Genomic DNA, 17,641 nt, shown 5'->3' on the forward strand with positions numbered 1-17,641 from the left:
ATATTCTACGTTCTTCACATCACTGTTAAGTTCAGATTTTGAGATTTTAAACCTAAAATAAGTCTTGTTCGATGTCCTACATACATGTCCTACACGAACTGCTAGATGTTCTAGGAAAGAACACAAATCAAAAGTTTTACAAATTATTAATTTTATAATACTTGACGTATGTAGTATCACATATTTCTACGGAATCGTATAGTTTGTATTAACATTGTACAAAACCCAATTGAGCAGCTAGCGTTTCAAAATACGAAATTTATAACGTGTGCGGGTTTAGTTTACAACGAATTTTGTATCATAAGAGTGTTATTTTATGTAATACACTTGTAAATATTACACGCAGTATTGCATAGCAATCATTCGATGACTTATAATTTCATTGAGCCTGAAATTATTGTTATCAGAAGTCTTAAATTATTTGGATAAACGAGTTTGAATATTACCACACACCAAATTCTTTCAAAATTATTCCATTTACTTGTTTAACAAAATTTTGACAGAAAGTCCCTTATATATTATTAAACAAGCCCCAGAAAAAATTGGAATCGAGACGGTTCAATAAGTTGACCCAGAGAAACACAAAAATTGGCATTTTACAATAAAATTGAATGACTTTCGCAATTTACATCAGATTCAAACTAACAAGTGCTTATTTTCATTGGTTATTAGCAGGCTTTTATTTCCCTTAAAATATAATTTTTAGGATTGCTTTACCTTGCCGAAAATATTGATCACACACTCATTTTTCTTTAGAAAATGATGAAAAATTAAGAAAAAGTTCAATAGATTCGTAAATGACGTCAGAACCAGTAGTCGCTTTAAAACAAAATGTTCTAACGATCGAAAGTGAATTTAATTACCTTTAATTCAACATAATAATATTTCATATCGATGCACTACAACCGAAGATATTTGGATTTTACTGAACGTACTTTTAATTTAAAGGTAAAATTCATTTTTTCACTGTAACTCGAAAACTGTTCTACTGTAAATTTTTTGGACCTCATTTTCGGATTCAGCACGCAATTTTACATTAGAAATGGTGTTCAAATATTGAAGTTCAGATTTTTATTTTTATTTTGTATACTATGTAATCAGTGGAAAAGGGAGAGGGGAAAGCACACCTGTGCACGTATTCATAGAGATACATTTTCTTCCAAACAAAGTATTTGGCCCTACATCATTTCGGTGTACCTCAAATTAGTAAAAATTTCAATATTTTCAAATCGCTTCGAATTTGTGGATCGGACAAGTCCGGAAGAGTTCGAATGTTTTTTGGATAGCTGAAATCTTGTTTTGTAATACTGCTTTAGTAACTTTGCCGGATCTCGCCGTTTAATATAACTTTTATGTTATTCAAGTTTGGAATAAAATGCACAGACTAACAGACATAACACTCGAAAACAATTCTTCGCCCGCTTTAACGGTCCTTTTAAATATATTTCTAGTTGGGACTATGGCCGCATTTGAGATTATGGTGCCACTGATATATGCGCAAGTATACGAGGGATAGGCCACTAGAGAAAAATTGTTCCTGAGCGTGAGGGATAATCCTTTTGCAAATGAGTGAACTACGCGGTACAGCTAGTATTCTAGTAAAATTCGCGGATCGATATTTTTTGAAGGAATTTCCTCATGGTGTTATGGCTGTTAGTCTGTGTAAAATGTTTAAAACATGTTTAATACACGTTGGTGCAATGCACAGCAACACTATTATTTTCGGTTTGTTTTAGGCTGAAGTTATACAAATGGTTGTCTTCAACTACGATTGTAATAATATTGTCTTATTTAATATAGTCATCAACACTAGAAAGCGATATTGCTGGATGTATAATTAAAATGATTAAAAAACCTTTAAAATACCACCATTTGGCATCCATGTAAAAATTCTAATTTTGCCACAATATACAGTAGGCTTTTAGGTATGTAGAAAAATATAATGAAACAAAAAATCAAAGAAAAAAAATATTTTGGTTTGTTGCAGGTCGGAACAGTTACTTGGTAGCAGCTAGAGCTGCCAGCAAAGCGCACAACTGGAAGAGGGAAGGTGGTAGAGATTTTCAAACACACCCTTTAATCTATGTTTTCTGACGTAAAGCAATGCTCCGACCCAACTGCCTTGTCGTGTACTTTAAATTGTGTTCCATACTTCCAAGTCTTCATGAGGTAGAATATTTTCTGAATGTGAAAAAAGAGCTTAAAGCTGTACGCACAAGAAGACGACAGGACACGGAGCTCAAAAAATATTCACCATGGATTTTGTTGTACCATCCCAACGCTGTTACTCTTGCCGCGCTGGAATAGCTAGAACAAAATCCATAGTGATTATATTTTGTGGCGCCTGTCCAGCCGCCTCGTATGCATACAGTTTAAGGCTCACGAAAGTCGCCTATCTTCAGCATCATCACCTGCGCAACACCGTACTGATATCACTTAACACATAAGGTCAAGCAAAAAGATTCGTTTGTCAGATCAATCTAAAACACGTGGTTGAAGCAAATACAACATGAAGTAACCGACAGCATGAAGTAACAAGTTACTTTACGCTTGTCCGGACATGTCGTAGACTCAGGTGATTCGCATTTCTAATGCGAAAAGACCCTGACTCCTACGGTAGCAGACAAAAAGTTAAGTCGCCGGTGACCTCTAAGCTTGCATATATGATCCTTCCACGCTTTTCTAAACTTTCTCCCTTCAACACTTTGCTTTCCCTTGAGTATGGCTCTAAATATTGAAAAATATACTTCACCTTCCAGTCCCTTGCTAATTAAATTCCGTAAAAACTGTTGACAAATTGACTCAATAGGTCGTTAACAAAAATGGTTAACAAAAAAAATGGCAAAAAAAATAACATACCACGGTAACAAACAGACATAGTTTCCTAAGTTTCGGGATAGTTTACCGCCATGAATAACTTGTTCGCTGCACTGCGCGTGTGCGGCGGTAAAAATCCGCTGAAGGTGCCGACCTGTGGTCTAGTTACAAGTGTGATGCAGGATCGCCGTAGTGGAGCGATAATCGTGAAGTAGCTACTCACATTCCCGCCTAAAAGTTAAAGATCCGAATCATCGTCCGTTCTCACTGGGGTGGATCAGCCAAATAAGATAAGCCCTCCTCTACAGTAATTTGTCGAGAACGAAGACATGCAGACAAAGGTTCCCCTGGGAATCTCATTGCGGTGACTTCCAGGATCGTTTACGGCGAGTAGACGATCCGGTGCTTCGTCACCAATATCGCTGGGACGGTTCCAACAAAAATGCCAAACTCGCCGGTAAGGATCTACATCTGATTATCACGACTAGCGACATTCGGTCCGCAATGATAGCAAGACGCAGTAAGGAGGGTCGAAAATAAAAATCGGTTAATTTAATATTCTTTTGCTTTTCCATTTGTTTGTTTATGTACGAAAAGCCAAAATTCACGTAGAAGCACCTTGGCGGGCCTGTCATCAAGAGTCTGCTGGACCGATAAGATCAGAACCCAAGTAGTAAGCAAATCCCTACTTACAACCCTGTGCACAATTTCCATAAAAATAAATCAATATATTCGAGGTAGGTGCATGAGGAGTTCGCCAACGGTGCGCAAAACAACTTTTTTCTTCGCTTTTGTAGATGGTTTCTTTTTGGGACTTTCTCAGTTGAACCTTAATTTTCGCTATGACTCTATGTTTACAAATATGATGCAATTCCAAGCTATCCTATACTTCCTTCTTCAATAAAGGAAAGGGAAAAATGGAAAGAAAAAAAAACTTCTACAGTATCAAAAAATACTTTGAATTTTTGATCTAGGTTGATTCATTAGTCTTCTGGCAGATGAAAAAACACCTTCGTTAAAATGGTTCACAGTCTCCATCAAGGTGCTTAGAGTTCTAAGGTGATTCGTCTTTGGAAGTAACTAGGTGAGAAGTGAGGTAAGTGTGCAGCAGACTGCGGGGAAGAAAATTGACAGCGAACGACTTTGTTTACCCACTGAAATCCAAGCAAACATATGGAGAGAACTAGTAAACAATGTTGTTAGCTGTCGTTTCTAAAACCAATATGGCTGATCGGCGTTTTTGAGAATCGTATCACCTGAGATTAAAAACTCCTTGGTCTCCATCTTGATGTAAAGATACTTGTAGTTCATTAATTTGATTTTTGTAGTTCAAAATTTTGATTATTTTTCGTTGTATTTTTGTCTACTATATTGTGTTAAGCGGGTTTTTGGACCCACGCATCAAAAAAAGTTTCTACAGACCAATGTTCGAAACGACGTCGTGGCCGCCATGGCACGCTCTAGGTTTGAGAAGCGCGCCTCAAACCTGTTCGTGACATTATGCACATTTCCAGAATACTTCGCGTTACACTGTACATGTGTTCAGGTCTCGAGAACGTATTTCACAGCTCGATCTGTAGAGGCATGGAAAACTAGTCGTGAGTTATCAAACAACCACAGAAAACGATGAAAAACATTTTGGTCAAAATTTTTAGTCACATTTTAGTCCGCCATATTGGAATAGCCATTTTAATGTTTTTGATTTCGATACATATTAACTCAAACCCGTGTTTATAAATCACAAAATCTTTTTGCCTTTCTCCTATAGAAAGGCTATACAAACACGTTGAAAATCGATTTTGGCTGAAATACCACTTATTTTTAGTGGGGGTCCGCCATACTGGATCGGCCATTTTGAATTTCGAAAAACTGACTTCAGATTCGTACTCATCGATGTCCAAAATCCATAATTCCATGTAATTGTTACAAAATGTTGACATTTTTCCGCGAATAATTCATTGAAAGTGTTCTTCAAACTTTACAACTCAAAGAATGATTCTTCAAAACTGCGTATAATCTCATTTGAGAACGGCTCAATTTAAAAACTTAATCTTTTGACCTTTCATTGGAAAATCTACAAATTCTTTGATTTTAATATTTTTAGTGAAACCTTTAAGTGGAAAAAAGGGCTAAGAAATCGTTTTCAAAGTTTGAGATCGTACCATTACGTCAAATTTGAAGTATTTACCCGTTCTTTGGTCATTCCTCCAATAAATTTAGATTGCTTTTGAGCCTTATTATTAGTTTTGTGTTTCAGATCGATCCTGAGGCAGCAAACTGTATACAGTTTTGGAATTCCACGCGCACCTAACGTCACCACGGGCGCCTTTTTGTTTGTTTTTTTTTCGCTTTGAAAAAATGTGTAAATGAAGATGAAAATATTAGCATTTTGAATCCTAAAACTGCTCCCTTCTATGTTTTTTCATTGCCCACAAAAAATTCCAAATTTTGCTTACTTTTTGGTCATTTGGAGGAGAAACTCTCCTTAATAGAATAACGAGCGTCTTTTCGACCTGTTTCTATTATCACTCTACCCATTCGAAGCAGTTGGTTAGAGTAGCATCTGTCATACAGGTATACCTCGATTTAACATACTCACGATTTAACATACCCTCGATTTAACGTATTTCGATTTAACGTAATTTTTACCTCGATTTAACATACATGCAAAAAAATTTTATGTCGATGTTACTAAAACGAAATGTTAAGAATCAATATCAATTTTATTGTATGATCCACTTCCAATGCTTAAAGAAACATAATTTATTTTCGTTTTTTTTCTGAGATACAAAAACATTCTTATTTTGATATCGCACAGTAAAATGAATACACGAATTTGTGGTTCAAGTTATTTCCTGATAATAGTTTTATGGGTTTTTTATGTGTAAGCTAAAAATAGATAACTGGAAAGATATGGTTGATGGAAGGTATAGGGCGGTGACGAGATATTGGCGGACGGTGACTCCCACTAATAGGCATTGGGGCTGTAGCAGTTATTACGAAACTGTTGGAAATTTGTAATGAAGTCGTGACAGTTCCTGCTTGAAAGAACGTAAGCTCGACAACTTCATTATGGATCGCAAAAAAATGCAATAGACGATAAAGATGGAAGATACAAGTCTTCCTTCAATGTACGACTCCTGGCAAGCTCACGGTGTTTATTAATCAATACCGGTGCCAGTCATTACTTAATCAAAACAGAGGAAGCACACAAAAGCAATGTTAGTCCGACACTGATTGTGATTATATTCTTCATATACTACTGCGTATTCTGTATATCTGTATATATTACTCTCAACAACAGCAACGGATAGAGAATGGTCGTTAGTAGAGATTGGGATTCGAATAAACTGTACTGGCATTTGCGTACGATTTGAGATGATGATCGAATAAATGTTCACGTTTAAATAGAAATCTAGGAGATAGATCCAATAAATAATAAGCTAATAAAATGTGTAAAAAAAGAAGATGGATCCTCCTCGTCGTACATAAGGATTAAACTTTTTTTTATATATTTTTGTATTGTAATCAAAATGTCTTATTCATTCTGATGAGTTCGACTTTTAAACTGAGGTATTGTATCATTTTGTGTACAAAATGATTTAATCCAACTTTTTCCTTAAGGAGAACTATAGCGCTACAATGGCTCGATTCGGTTGTTTTTTTCTGCAAGTAGAACTCCTGTGCTTACAAAACTTCGTGACTAGTCGTTTGGTCGTGAACTCAAGTAGTGTTCTCTTTTTGAATTCTGCGATTATCTGACGCACAGGTTTGTCTACCAAGATAAAGATGAGACAAAATAGAAACACAAATTTTCTTACTTACTAAAATTAGATATTGTGCTCTTCATGCACATAATGGTTAATCCAACTTTGTTGACTATTCTTATAAGTTATCCTGAATTCTGAGAAAATTTTGCGACGACCTTTATGAAATGAATATCTGTTAGAATTGGCGAATACTTGGCAAGGTTAAGATAAATATGTTGTTTATGTTCAGAAGAGCAATCTAATTGTTTAATTGAGAATATGTGGTTTCTATGTCACTGTTAGGTGGATATAATCAGTAATACCCTTGTAAATATTTCATGTGATGAATAAAAAAATAATTCTATTCGAAAACAAATATTTCTTTTGTGTTTCGATTTTACATAAAATTCGATTTAACGTACATGATTGAATCGGAAAATGTATGTTAAATCGAGGTATACCTGTATTTGTTTAGCGCATTGGCTCAAATTGTTGTTGCTAAAATAGAGCATTCGATTTGGTTTTTCATTACGCTCAAACAGAAGTATTTCGCCATTATCAGACCATTTTTTGTTATTATATTGGTTCTTAAGAACGAATTAATTGTAGGGCACGCAATTATTGAAATAGCGCGGGACCCTCCATAGTATGACCAAAATAGGCTCTTTAACATATTATAAATCTCGATTCTTTTAATGTTAGAGATTTTCGTTATAGGTGAACAGATAGGAAAATGTTTCCGATATAAATCAACAGTTAACAGAACTGCTGCACACCAGAGATGATAAGATGAAATGTGCGAAGACTGAAGTCAAAAATTCCAATCGAACCCAAAACAACGGTGACAAACGAGCAATGTAAACAAATATGACGGATTTAGGAAGTGACTCGTGGGGAGTATTGAAATTGAAATAAAAAGAAATGCGAGTAATTATGTTTACATACGACGAGTATAAGCTTTATGTACATACATACTAAATAACTTTTATGATACAAATAAAGTACGAGTACATTTAAAAAATGAATTTAATAATTACAAAGCCATTGATCGATTATCTAGTCTCTCATTTTAAATAACTGGTAGATGCAAAGTTTGAACATTATCGACTAGTTTTCTCCTATTATGGTGGTATCCGTCATAAATATTTATTTTGAATTTTTTTTACGTTTTAACGACATTTAATTAGCTAGAAATTACTGGCTAGGGAAAATGAAACTTAGAGCCATAGTACTCAAGTGAGAGCAAGGATGTGAAGTAAACAGATCGGAAAACTAGAAGTGGCAGGGTCATTAGAACAGGCTTAATATCGTGCGGGCTTAATTTTTGCCTTCTGTCAATGAGGGTCGAGCTTAGGCAGAATAACTACGAATCACCCGAGTTCACTAACATGTGTCCTGATAAAGGTAGACGTATCTATCTGTGCCGTGACAACCGGCTTTATTTTGAATGGTATCAGCAAAGTGCCAACTGTGCGACAACCATATTAGCCAGCTATTAACCATCAACTGTATTTTCGATATATCCTCTCTAGTGCAACAAAAAACATTTACATAGGCTCAGTTACGTGAATCAATGCGTTTTTGATTTGCACAATTGAGCATTTTGCGAAAAATTTCTCAAAAGAAATTCGTCTAGCATTTATTAAAACAACAAGTTACTCGCTGTACACAAAACGCCTGGTTGCCAAAACTAGCAGACTTGGTAAACCGTGCAATCAAATCCACTGTTTTCTCTCCACGTATATTTAAAGCATCGTCTTTGGTGCACACCATTTGACTGCTCAGTTTAGTAATAACCATTGTTGATCTTTGTGATATGGCTCTAGGATATGATTGCCAACCGTTCCACTCAGCAGATTGATAACCAAAAGTAAACACTCTCCACACAGTGTGGTTGACTGCGCCTGAAGGCGCCTCATGACATACCGTCTATCCATTCGCAGTAGGGACATATGTTTACCTAGGGAGCCATATTTCACTTCTGCTATTTACCTCACCGCGCGATAATCTTATTTATGGAGATTGATTAGTGTTCGGCAAGCGTTCTCCTTTGACAGCTTTAATCCGCTGATTTCCTATTTATTCCCTACCGTCACTGGCACTGAAAAGGTACGGATTAGCAGTGTTTGTGGGCTGAGGTGCGCGGAAAGTCATATGGCTTCCCCGGTTCATATGGGGGTTTTCCGATGCGTGAATCCGTGTTACAGCGGACAGCCAAAAGGAGTATCGAACTGATAACAGCCCGTGTCCGTTATAATCGAAAAAAAAAGAGTAAAAGTACGTCGAGAAAGCGCGCTTTCTTCTCGTTATCTGGACGGTGAATGCCGTATGGTCACGAAAAACAGCGAGAATCCATTAAGAAATGCCTGTGGCCATAGCGAGGGAAACAGACAGCGGTGCAAGGTGACTGTTATGGCTGATGGTAATGATGGAGTGCAATGGTACAAAAGTGAGGAGCATTTTGCCCATCTGAAAAATTTGACACCCGGCTGGCTCGCTGGTTCGAGAAGGTGTTTATCTTATCCGACTATCATGCGAGTAGTGAATGTGTACAAGATGGTCAGAAAAATTCAACACTACAGTGCATGGCAGTTTGTGAGACAGGTTCTTGCAAGCGACCTTGTCGTACAATCTATTTTGTCGTTTTGTTTTCATTGTACAGCAATAGAGCTTGCATTGTTTGTGCCAATACAAATCTTCTGCTAATATAAATACACATATCACAACTACAATATCTAAAACTTTATACCTCAACACAGCTTAAGATGTCTATTAGTATATCTCCACATAGAGGTTATTCCACTAAATACATTTAAACAGCAATAACTTAATGAATCAATAATTTTGATTACAAGCCCATTAATAACAGTGACGAGCGAGCCTGAATTGAGCAACCCATCATGCACGTTATCTGACGTTCCTGCAATCAATTTATGACCAGCCTTCCGTAATCCGCATAAGACCTATTTTCCAGCACCCGTTTAATTCTCATCCCATCACCTCCATTGAAAACCGCCATAATATATAGACGCGTAATTGACTATTGCACTGAGAGGGCTCATACTCGTTATCAATGGCTTCCCAGCGCCATTCATAGATGATGGATGCATTTAATTTCACCGCACATTACTGATCCAGAACTGTGGTGTTGTAGCCGTATCTCGTTTTTAAAAATAAAGGATGGCCACTTTTTCGCGCTCGTGACCATACACACACGCGCACACACACAGCTCGGGCAAATGTGAAATCAGACGGAGGAAGGCGAACGTGGCGGCAAGCCTTATCAAATATTTCCGGATGGCGTTTCGCTTTGATGTGTGTTGTTATTTATTGTATTGGGTTCGATTCACTTCGTTCGTTTGATCTGGTCGGTGTTATTTTATTTTTGCGCTATCAAAACACCACGCGATCCCACGGTGCTATCACCGATTATGGTGCGGTTACCGAGCGAAACCAGTACACCTATCAGTGGCCGCTGCGGTGCAGACACAATATGCTTTTGAGCTCTGTTTTCTTTTTATTGCTTTGATGTAACGGTTTGATTTTTTTAACGAACAATTGTTGATTAGTGTTAGTTTTTAATGCATCAGAAAATTTTAAAACTAATATCCCAGCATAGTTACATTTATTGACTGTTTTTCAAGTCTCAGCAAAACAAACGTTACTTTTACTGCGATATCGGTAAAAGATTAGTTTGCTGAGTGCTCGGCTTTGTAGATCTTGGTAAAATATGTGGAAAATGCTAAGATTCGGTAAAAATAAGTGTGTTAAAGGTTACTAATAATGCAAAACTGCTTCTGATTAGTTACTGTCTGGTTCTACATTACTGATGAAGGTTCTATACAATGTCAATGCTATTACCAGAATTGACTTTTATTTAAAATTAAACTGGAGGTACTAAATATGCTTAGCCACATTACTTTTGGTGCGAGAGGAAGTTGTTCAAATATTACTCTTGCCCCTTTATGAAGTCGGCGCCCCTGACTTTTAGTACGATCATTTACGTTCGGTCTTCTCTTTTGTAGGCTACTCCGAGTGGCGGTTGTTTTGATTTATATATTTGAACAATTCGTGCGCGATTTATTATTGTTTTGCTGGCGTCTGTGTTCCATTGATAATGAAAACTATGTACAACTTCTATGTTGCGGCACCAGCAAATGAATTCAGAATGGCATCTGGGCGATAAGTTTAGCTCACGGTTTTCGTTATTTGAAATGAGTTATCTTCTGACAATCCCCATCTGCGTTGAGCCTCGTTCTGTGCTACTTATCATTCACGATAACGATGTTGTTGATGACCTGTTAACATAAACTTCTCGGAAGAGGTTTGATAGCCTGAAATTGAACATTATCGTGTCTACATAGAAAAAGATGTTGCCAAAATGGTGAATAGTGCTATAAATTCTGGCACAATCGCGTTTTTACGTTACGAAAACAGGACCCTGAACAGAAATCACGTGTTTCATAATTATGTTCATTTTCCCTTCAGTAACGTCTGCATAACGCTTTTATTAGTGGATATATATGTTTTGCTTTGTGAAATTCAGTCACGATTTCCGCCATGTCATTACCAAATTGATTTTCTATACATAGACTAGTTCACAACTTTATGTACTTTATTTTTAAAATCAAAGGTTGATATGATTTTATTGGAGATTTAGGAATATTATTCAGAGTCAGACTAAACGACGTGAGCTGATTCATGATTTACTATATCTTCAATATGATCTATTTTTCGTAGTTGTGAATTAGTTCACAAAATCAAAATATATTTTATCGTGAACAAATTCTGCCAATCATCGTGAGCTATCATAAATCTTAATTTATAATATATTTGTCACGACTCAATATCAGTGCTTGTGAAATAGTTCCCAAAATCAAAATATTATTCATGTATACATGAACTAATTCATGATTCCTAGCCAATTAGTCACGTCTCACCATTTGTGCTCGTGAAATAGTTCGCAATATCATGAAATACTTTTCATGTATTCGCGAATTTGTTCATTATTCCCAGTGCAATAGTCACGATTGACCATTCGTACTAGCGAAATAGCTCACAAAACCTTAAAATAATTTTCATGTATTCGTGGGTTAGCACATGATTCCTAGTATAATTGCCACGACAGTCAACCATTCGCGTTCATGAAATAGTTCACAAAATCGAACAATACTATGCATGCACACGTGAACTGATTCATGACGAATTGTCCACGAATTGTCGTACTATGTTATATTTCTGTATCGATTTTTTTGGCTATTTTCGGAGAAACGAAAGAAATGAAATTTAAAGACGGATAGGTATCCTAGAGCGAATCAGTTAAAACTTAGAACGGACTAGGCAGCCTCATATGGACATGATCGAAAAAAAATATGAAAAATCCTTTGCCTTCGGCTAAGTAGGAGTTGGGCGTTGCACCCAAGTCTACCACATGGTTAGTGATAGAACATAACTCTTCATTATATTTTACCGCTATATTTCTCCCTTAGTAAAAGCTATTTTTTCTCCATTAAGGAGAAAATTGTTTAAAACCATTTTTGCGCGTGAAGAGCACAAAAACTACAACTTAATAAGTTATTGAATTTGCTTTTCGACTTCGTCTCATCAGAATCCGACAATAATTTAGTGACCGGACTATGGTAGCAGGGGATTGACGCTAGCTTTAAAAAACGAAAACACTCTTTGTGTTTCTGAGCAAACCCCTAGTCCTGCCTGATGTCCCGCAAGGAGTTCTGATTAAATTGATGAGAATTAATTAAATCGAAACTTGGTTTGGCTCAGCAAGCCAATGCGATATGCACTAAGCTAAATTTCTCCTTAGTGGAGACAAATTTAAGTAAAAAAATGTTTTCTCCATTGCGGAGAAAACTGTTTTAAGCCATGTTTGCGCGTGAAGAACACAAAAATCATAACTAAATTCGTTATGGAATTTGCGTTACTTTGTTTCATTAGAATCCGACAATAACTAAGTGACCGAACTAACCAAGGGTCGGATTGGCGATAACTCAAAAAAGTGAAAACACTATTTGTGTTTCTGAGCAAACCCCTAGTTCGTCTTAGTCCTGTCACTAAGTTCGTGTCGGATTCTGGTGAGAAGAAGTCGAAATGCAAATTCCATAACTGATTTTGATTATTCGTGCTCGTCAAATAGTTCACAAAATCAAGGTATTGTTCATGTCTTCGTGAACTAGTTTATGATTCCTAGTATAATATTTTAAATAGTTTAAAAATCATAGAATATTCTGTTCATGAGCTGGTCCGTGATTTCTAGTACATGATTCACGATCTACCTTTAGTGCTAGTGATATATCAAAGACATCCCTAATCATTTTTAATTCCATGCAACTCTGTACATGGTCATAAAATTTTCACGTGATTTATTTCATAAAATTCGTTTTTTATGATATATCGTACAGTTATATCCAGCTGCTAGCAACTAGTAATGGGTGCGAATAACAGATATAGCAGAACTATTCTGGACAGAAAACGAAAACTGCACTGAGCACCAAAACTATATTATAGAGCTACAAATCGCGTTCGTGATAAAGTTCACAAAAAAAGATACCGCGAATCAATCGAACTTTTATGATAAAGTTCATATTGAATCCTTACTCCGAGTAAAATATCCGATAGTTAATAAAAAATAGCATATCACTATAAGATGAAAAGAAATTACGCAATATCATGATAAAACTGCTGATATCATGAACATGAGTCACATTACTCCACGTGTCAAATTCGAAAGTGAGCTCAAGAATAATATATCACGATAGCGTGCATATAAATTACAAAAACCGTTACTAAGATCCGTAAATCATGAACATAGCTCACACTACTCGCGACTAAAATATCGAAAATCGATGATACGATCCTGAAATCATGAACACAAATCACTCTACTTGTGAATAAAATATCACGATAACATGAATAGAACTTACGTATATAATAACTAAGATTCTGAAACCATGAACACTCTGTCAGCAAAACCCGATACGAACCTCGCGAAGAAAATATCTCGGTAAGTTGATGGGAAATTACGATAATCACGACAAAGTTCAAAAAATCATGAATATCGTTTTAATGGCGGTTCATTTATTTGATATACTTTATACAAGCCAGTGTATGCTCAAATTATGAACAAGCATCAGGAGAAAAGCTAAACATGTCAAGGGAACAACCACAGTAACCCAACCAAACATTGGAATGAAAACGTCGTGTGTATTTTTGGCGCCAACTGGCGAAACACAAATAGTTTCATGAATACATGAGTATGAGTCATGAATAGGTTTATTATTTATAATTCCAGGAACCGTTCCGTTCAGTTTGCAAAATCGTGTTCTTGTTCATGAATTTATAAACGGAATTTTTACGTGTAAATGTCACCATACCTAACCGACGAAATCAGTTGTCGTGTCTACTTCTATCATATTCTATTGTAACGGAAAACTCGATCATTCATGTGTTCCAGGCGGGTAATGCCTCAAACTTTCTCAAAAATTTACAGACTTGTTTCTGCTAACTTTGTAGTGTGCCCATTTTGGTTAAATCAAAGCGATTTTCAATATTTTTCTGTACCACAGATCCATTTAAAGCCACTTTGGGTCGTTGAGAATCCCCGTAGGTTAGTATCAATTTTGTATACTTGAAATATAATACTCTGGCTGCAAAAGAAACTGCCAGCGGAGATTGAATTAAGGGTATTTGAAAGTTAATGATTCATTATATAATGAATGGCATGTGAATTATTGCATAGTTTTCGATGGTTGTTTGTTTTCTAGGTAATGTCCAAAGTAATTTTTGATAACTGAATGACATATCGTCGTCTGATCTTATGAGCTAAAGGTTGTTAGACCGTGTGATCTTAAAAGCGATCAATTTACAAATTTGGCTCTTCATTCTGTTTTCTTTACATTCTCTTCCACTACAACAGTCGATGGTTTAATGAGACCTCAAGGCTGCTCCATACATCTCAGTCGTTTGATTCAATAAACACGGAGCGTATACATCAAACGAGAAACTAGGTTTGTTGTTGATCTCCATCTGCGTCAAACTACGAAATCGTCGGGATGTCTAAGGACACAAATCTGATAATCCGATACTAAGCAACCTAGAAGTCTGGTTGCTTTCAAAGGATTTCTCTACGGGTCCGAGTTTTTCTTGACATTGAAGATACTTTTGACAACGTATCTCGAATCCATGCAATATCATTATATATTACGAACTGGATACACGCAATGCTTAGCAACCGACATCTGTGCCCATCGTTCAGACTCTCTAGACTGAGTGTCTGTGAATGTCGTCAAGGTGGTGTGGTATCACCACTTTTATAAAACATTGAGCTTGAATTTCTGACATATGCTTTCGCCTATGTTTATTATATAATAATCAACGGCATTTGCATTCACTTGCTTTTTTATGTGATCTAATAAACCTTATGCGTAGTTGAGCAATGGTCATTTCAGTTAAGGGGTTACAGGATTCAGAGGTTAGAAAAAAAATTCTAGTTTTATTTGAAAGTGAAAGTGAAGTCTATGAGAATATTTTCTCAAAATTTCATAGAGATCCTAGCAATAAATTGAAGGTTACAGTGCTTTGCAGCGCACCTCATCTACCAAGAACAGTGGTAACTTGAAATTTTAATATCGAATTTCCTAAAAAGTTGTTTTATCAAAAATGGCTATTCCGTGATCACGATTACCGAAAAACTATTCAACCGATCTTCTTCATGAAAAAAATGAAAAATGAAACGAATTTTGTAACATTTGTTGTTATACGACTTATATCCACCCATTGATTGTCTTCTCTGTTTTTCTACTATTGATACGTTTCAAGATATTCATATTCATATTGCTAAATGGCACTTGTCATAAGATATCACAACAGAGACGAGATAACCGGAGAATTTTGGCTCCAGAAAACGCCCATCGACTTAACCACCACCGCTGTCAAAATATTGAATTAATAGTAACATATACTGTAGGTTTTGGATGTCTATTGTTTTTAAATAATTGGTGATAAATTTAACCATCACACTCTCCTTACTAACACCCAATAATTGAGTGGGTATATTCCTTGAAAAATCTCAATTCATCACCACCAAAAGGCCTCCGGGGTCTACCAAATAGGACAATAGCCATTTCTACGTACCTCCAATCGCACTCTATCGGGATCGCTTTTAACGGTTGCCGCCTTGCCGGAGCTTTTGCGGAACGAGGTGTCCTTGGTATGCTGCTGGTGCGGTTGCTGCTGCGGAGACGTCTTATGATGGTGATGGTTAACATTTTGTTGCTGCTGCTGCGATGATTGATGATGTGACGATTGCGTCTGCTGCGCGTTGTGCGATTGCTGCTTGGAACTTTTCACTTTCATCATCTGCTCCCGGTCGCTAGTCAGCAACAGATCCGGCGGTGCACTACAGGCGGACGGGGCTCGGACGGGGTAGATCAGCTCCTCCGAATCGGTCGCACATTCCTGGAGTACTGTAGTGAGACAGAAAGAGAAGAGAAAAAGTCAGTGATTAGTGATCGAGATCACCGGCCAGTTGAGTTGATAAATTACGGATCATTTTGTGAACAGTGGCGCGAACAGCGATTACTTGCGGTAAACATATAAGGAGTGTCGATTTGGCAGGAGATATCGTTTCTCGTGACCAGCTAGTCAGCACCGCAAGAGGGGCTTCGATTGGCAATCAATAATAATGACAAGAGTAATATCTTAGCAGGGGGCTGACGGAGTTTCTGTGTTAACATGTTTTGACAAACCCATTTTTCAAGATGAAAGTTTATTAGATAAAATCTGTTTATTTTAACCACGATGCAGGCTTCTAAGTTGAACAGGTGTTCAAACTATATGGGACGCTCCGACTGCACCAACAAGTTCCATTTGTTTATCGGAAAAATCCCGTCGATTGTTTCATCAATTTTCAGTTCATAATATTCAAAAACCTACGTCATTCTTTTCACGGTGTTGCTCGGTGAGAGTAAATGAGAAACGAGCAAAAAAACCATAAAAATAACATGTTTTTCCTTAGCTCATGCCGAACCTAACCAGTTTCACCGCGGCCGGCAATCTTTTTTTTATTGTGACTTTCCTTTGGTGATAAATGTGGTACTATTAAACCATGTGGCAATATGCTACGGAAAAAAGAGATGAGCCGTGCCATTATGATCACACTATGAGTGATCAAGCAAAAAAAAACGAAAAGAAAAGCGCACACCTCACATGTTCAGTTCGAAACGATTCGAACATCATAAGTGGAAAAGATCATTAAAAGCAGAAACACAGCCGATGTGCGGCTTCCGAGAGCCAGGGCAAAATACTACAGGAAAGAATGATCACTTATTGTCGGTTAACCCTGATACTGGTTATTTGATTGCAATAAGTGCAATAAGCATGTTTTTTCATGGTTGTTCTGTAGGTTTTTTCCAAATTCCGTCATCCTCTTTTCTGATACTAATCTATGTCATTTGGTAAATTCGAAACCGGATTTAACTTGATTACCATATTTTCTACTCAATTGGCAACCAAGGGTTAAAACAGTTGGAGCGCTGATGTCGTCGCAAGGCGTGCTAAAAGATCAAAGCAGAATGGATCAGTCATTCGTGAGCGGTACAAACGGCCATTAGGCGATTCTTTGCTTTGAAAGATAAAGAACGACGTTTTCGAAGTATTCTTCTTTTTTGAGTGCTCGCTATTAAATGTGGGCGAAGCAGAAAGTATACTTACGGTTTCATATATTTCTAAATTCCGCATCAGACTGCTGGTCTGTCTGCACCAGTGACGGAAGAAATTGGTATCTATTTTGGATCCAGACAGTGGCATATAACTGAATATTTAGTTCTGGTTCTGCCAGATCCAAAAAGAATGCTCAAGATTGTTGGATAATTTTTATTAATTTTTATATCCACCTGGGTTTCCAAAAAGTAGGATATGTTCGCAATTTTTTATTGTCTAAATTTTGTTCGATAAGACCGAGCAGCTTTGGCTCAAGGAAGTCGACTATCTTCAGTACCATCATCTCCGCAATGCAGTATTGATATAATTCAACATGTTTGTCCAAGTCGAACGAATCGTTT

General features: G+C 36.8%; 1 protein-coding gene across 1 annotated transcript in view; it reads right to left on the minus strand.

Moving 5' to 3' along the window:
- Window positions 1-17,641, minus strand: part of LOC131681700 (protein naked cuticle homolog) — a 186,557-nt gene that overhangs the window by 13,343 nt on the left and 155,573 nt on the right. Inside the window, exon 2 of the mRNA XM_058962672.1 lies at window positions 15,714-16,045. Coding sequence (XP_058818655.1) covers window positions 15,714-16,045 — 332 coding nt within the window. The remainder of the gene's footprint in view (window positions 1-15,713; window positions 16,046-17,641) is intronic.

The sequence above is a fragment of the Topomyia yanbarensis genome, chromosome 2 (assembly GCF_030247195.1).
Source record: "Topomyia yanbarensis strain Yona2022 chromosome 2, ASM3024719v1, whole genome shotgun sequence".
NCBI classification, from domain to species: Eukaryota; Metazoa; Arthropoda; class Insecta; order Diptera; family Culicidae; genus Topomyia; species Topomyia yanbarensis.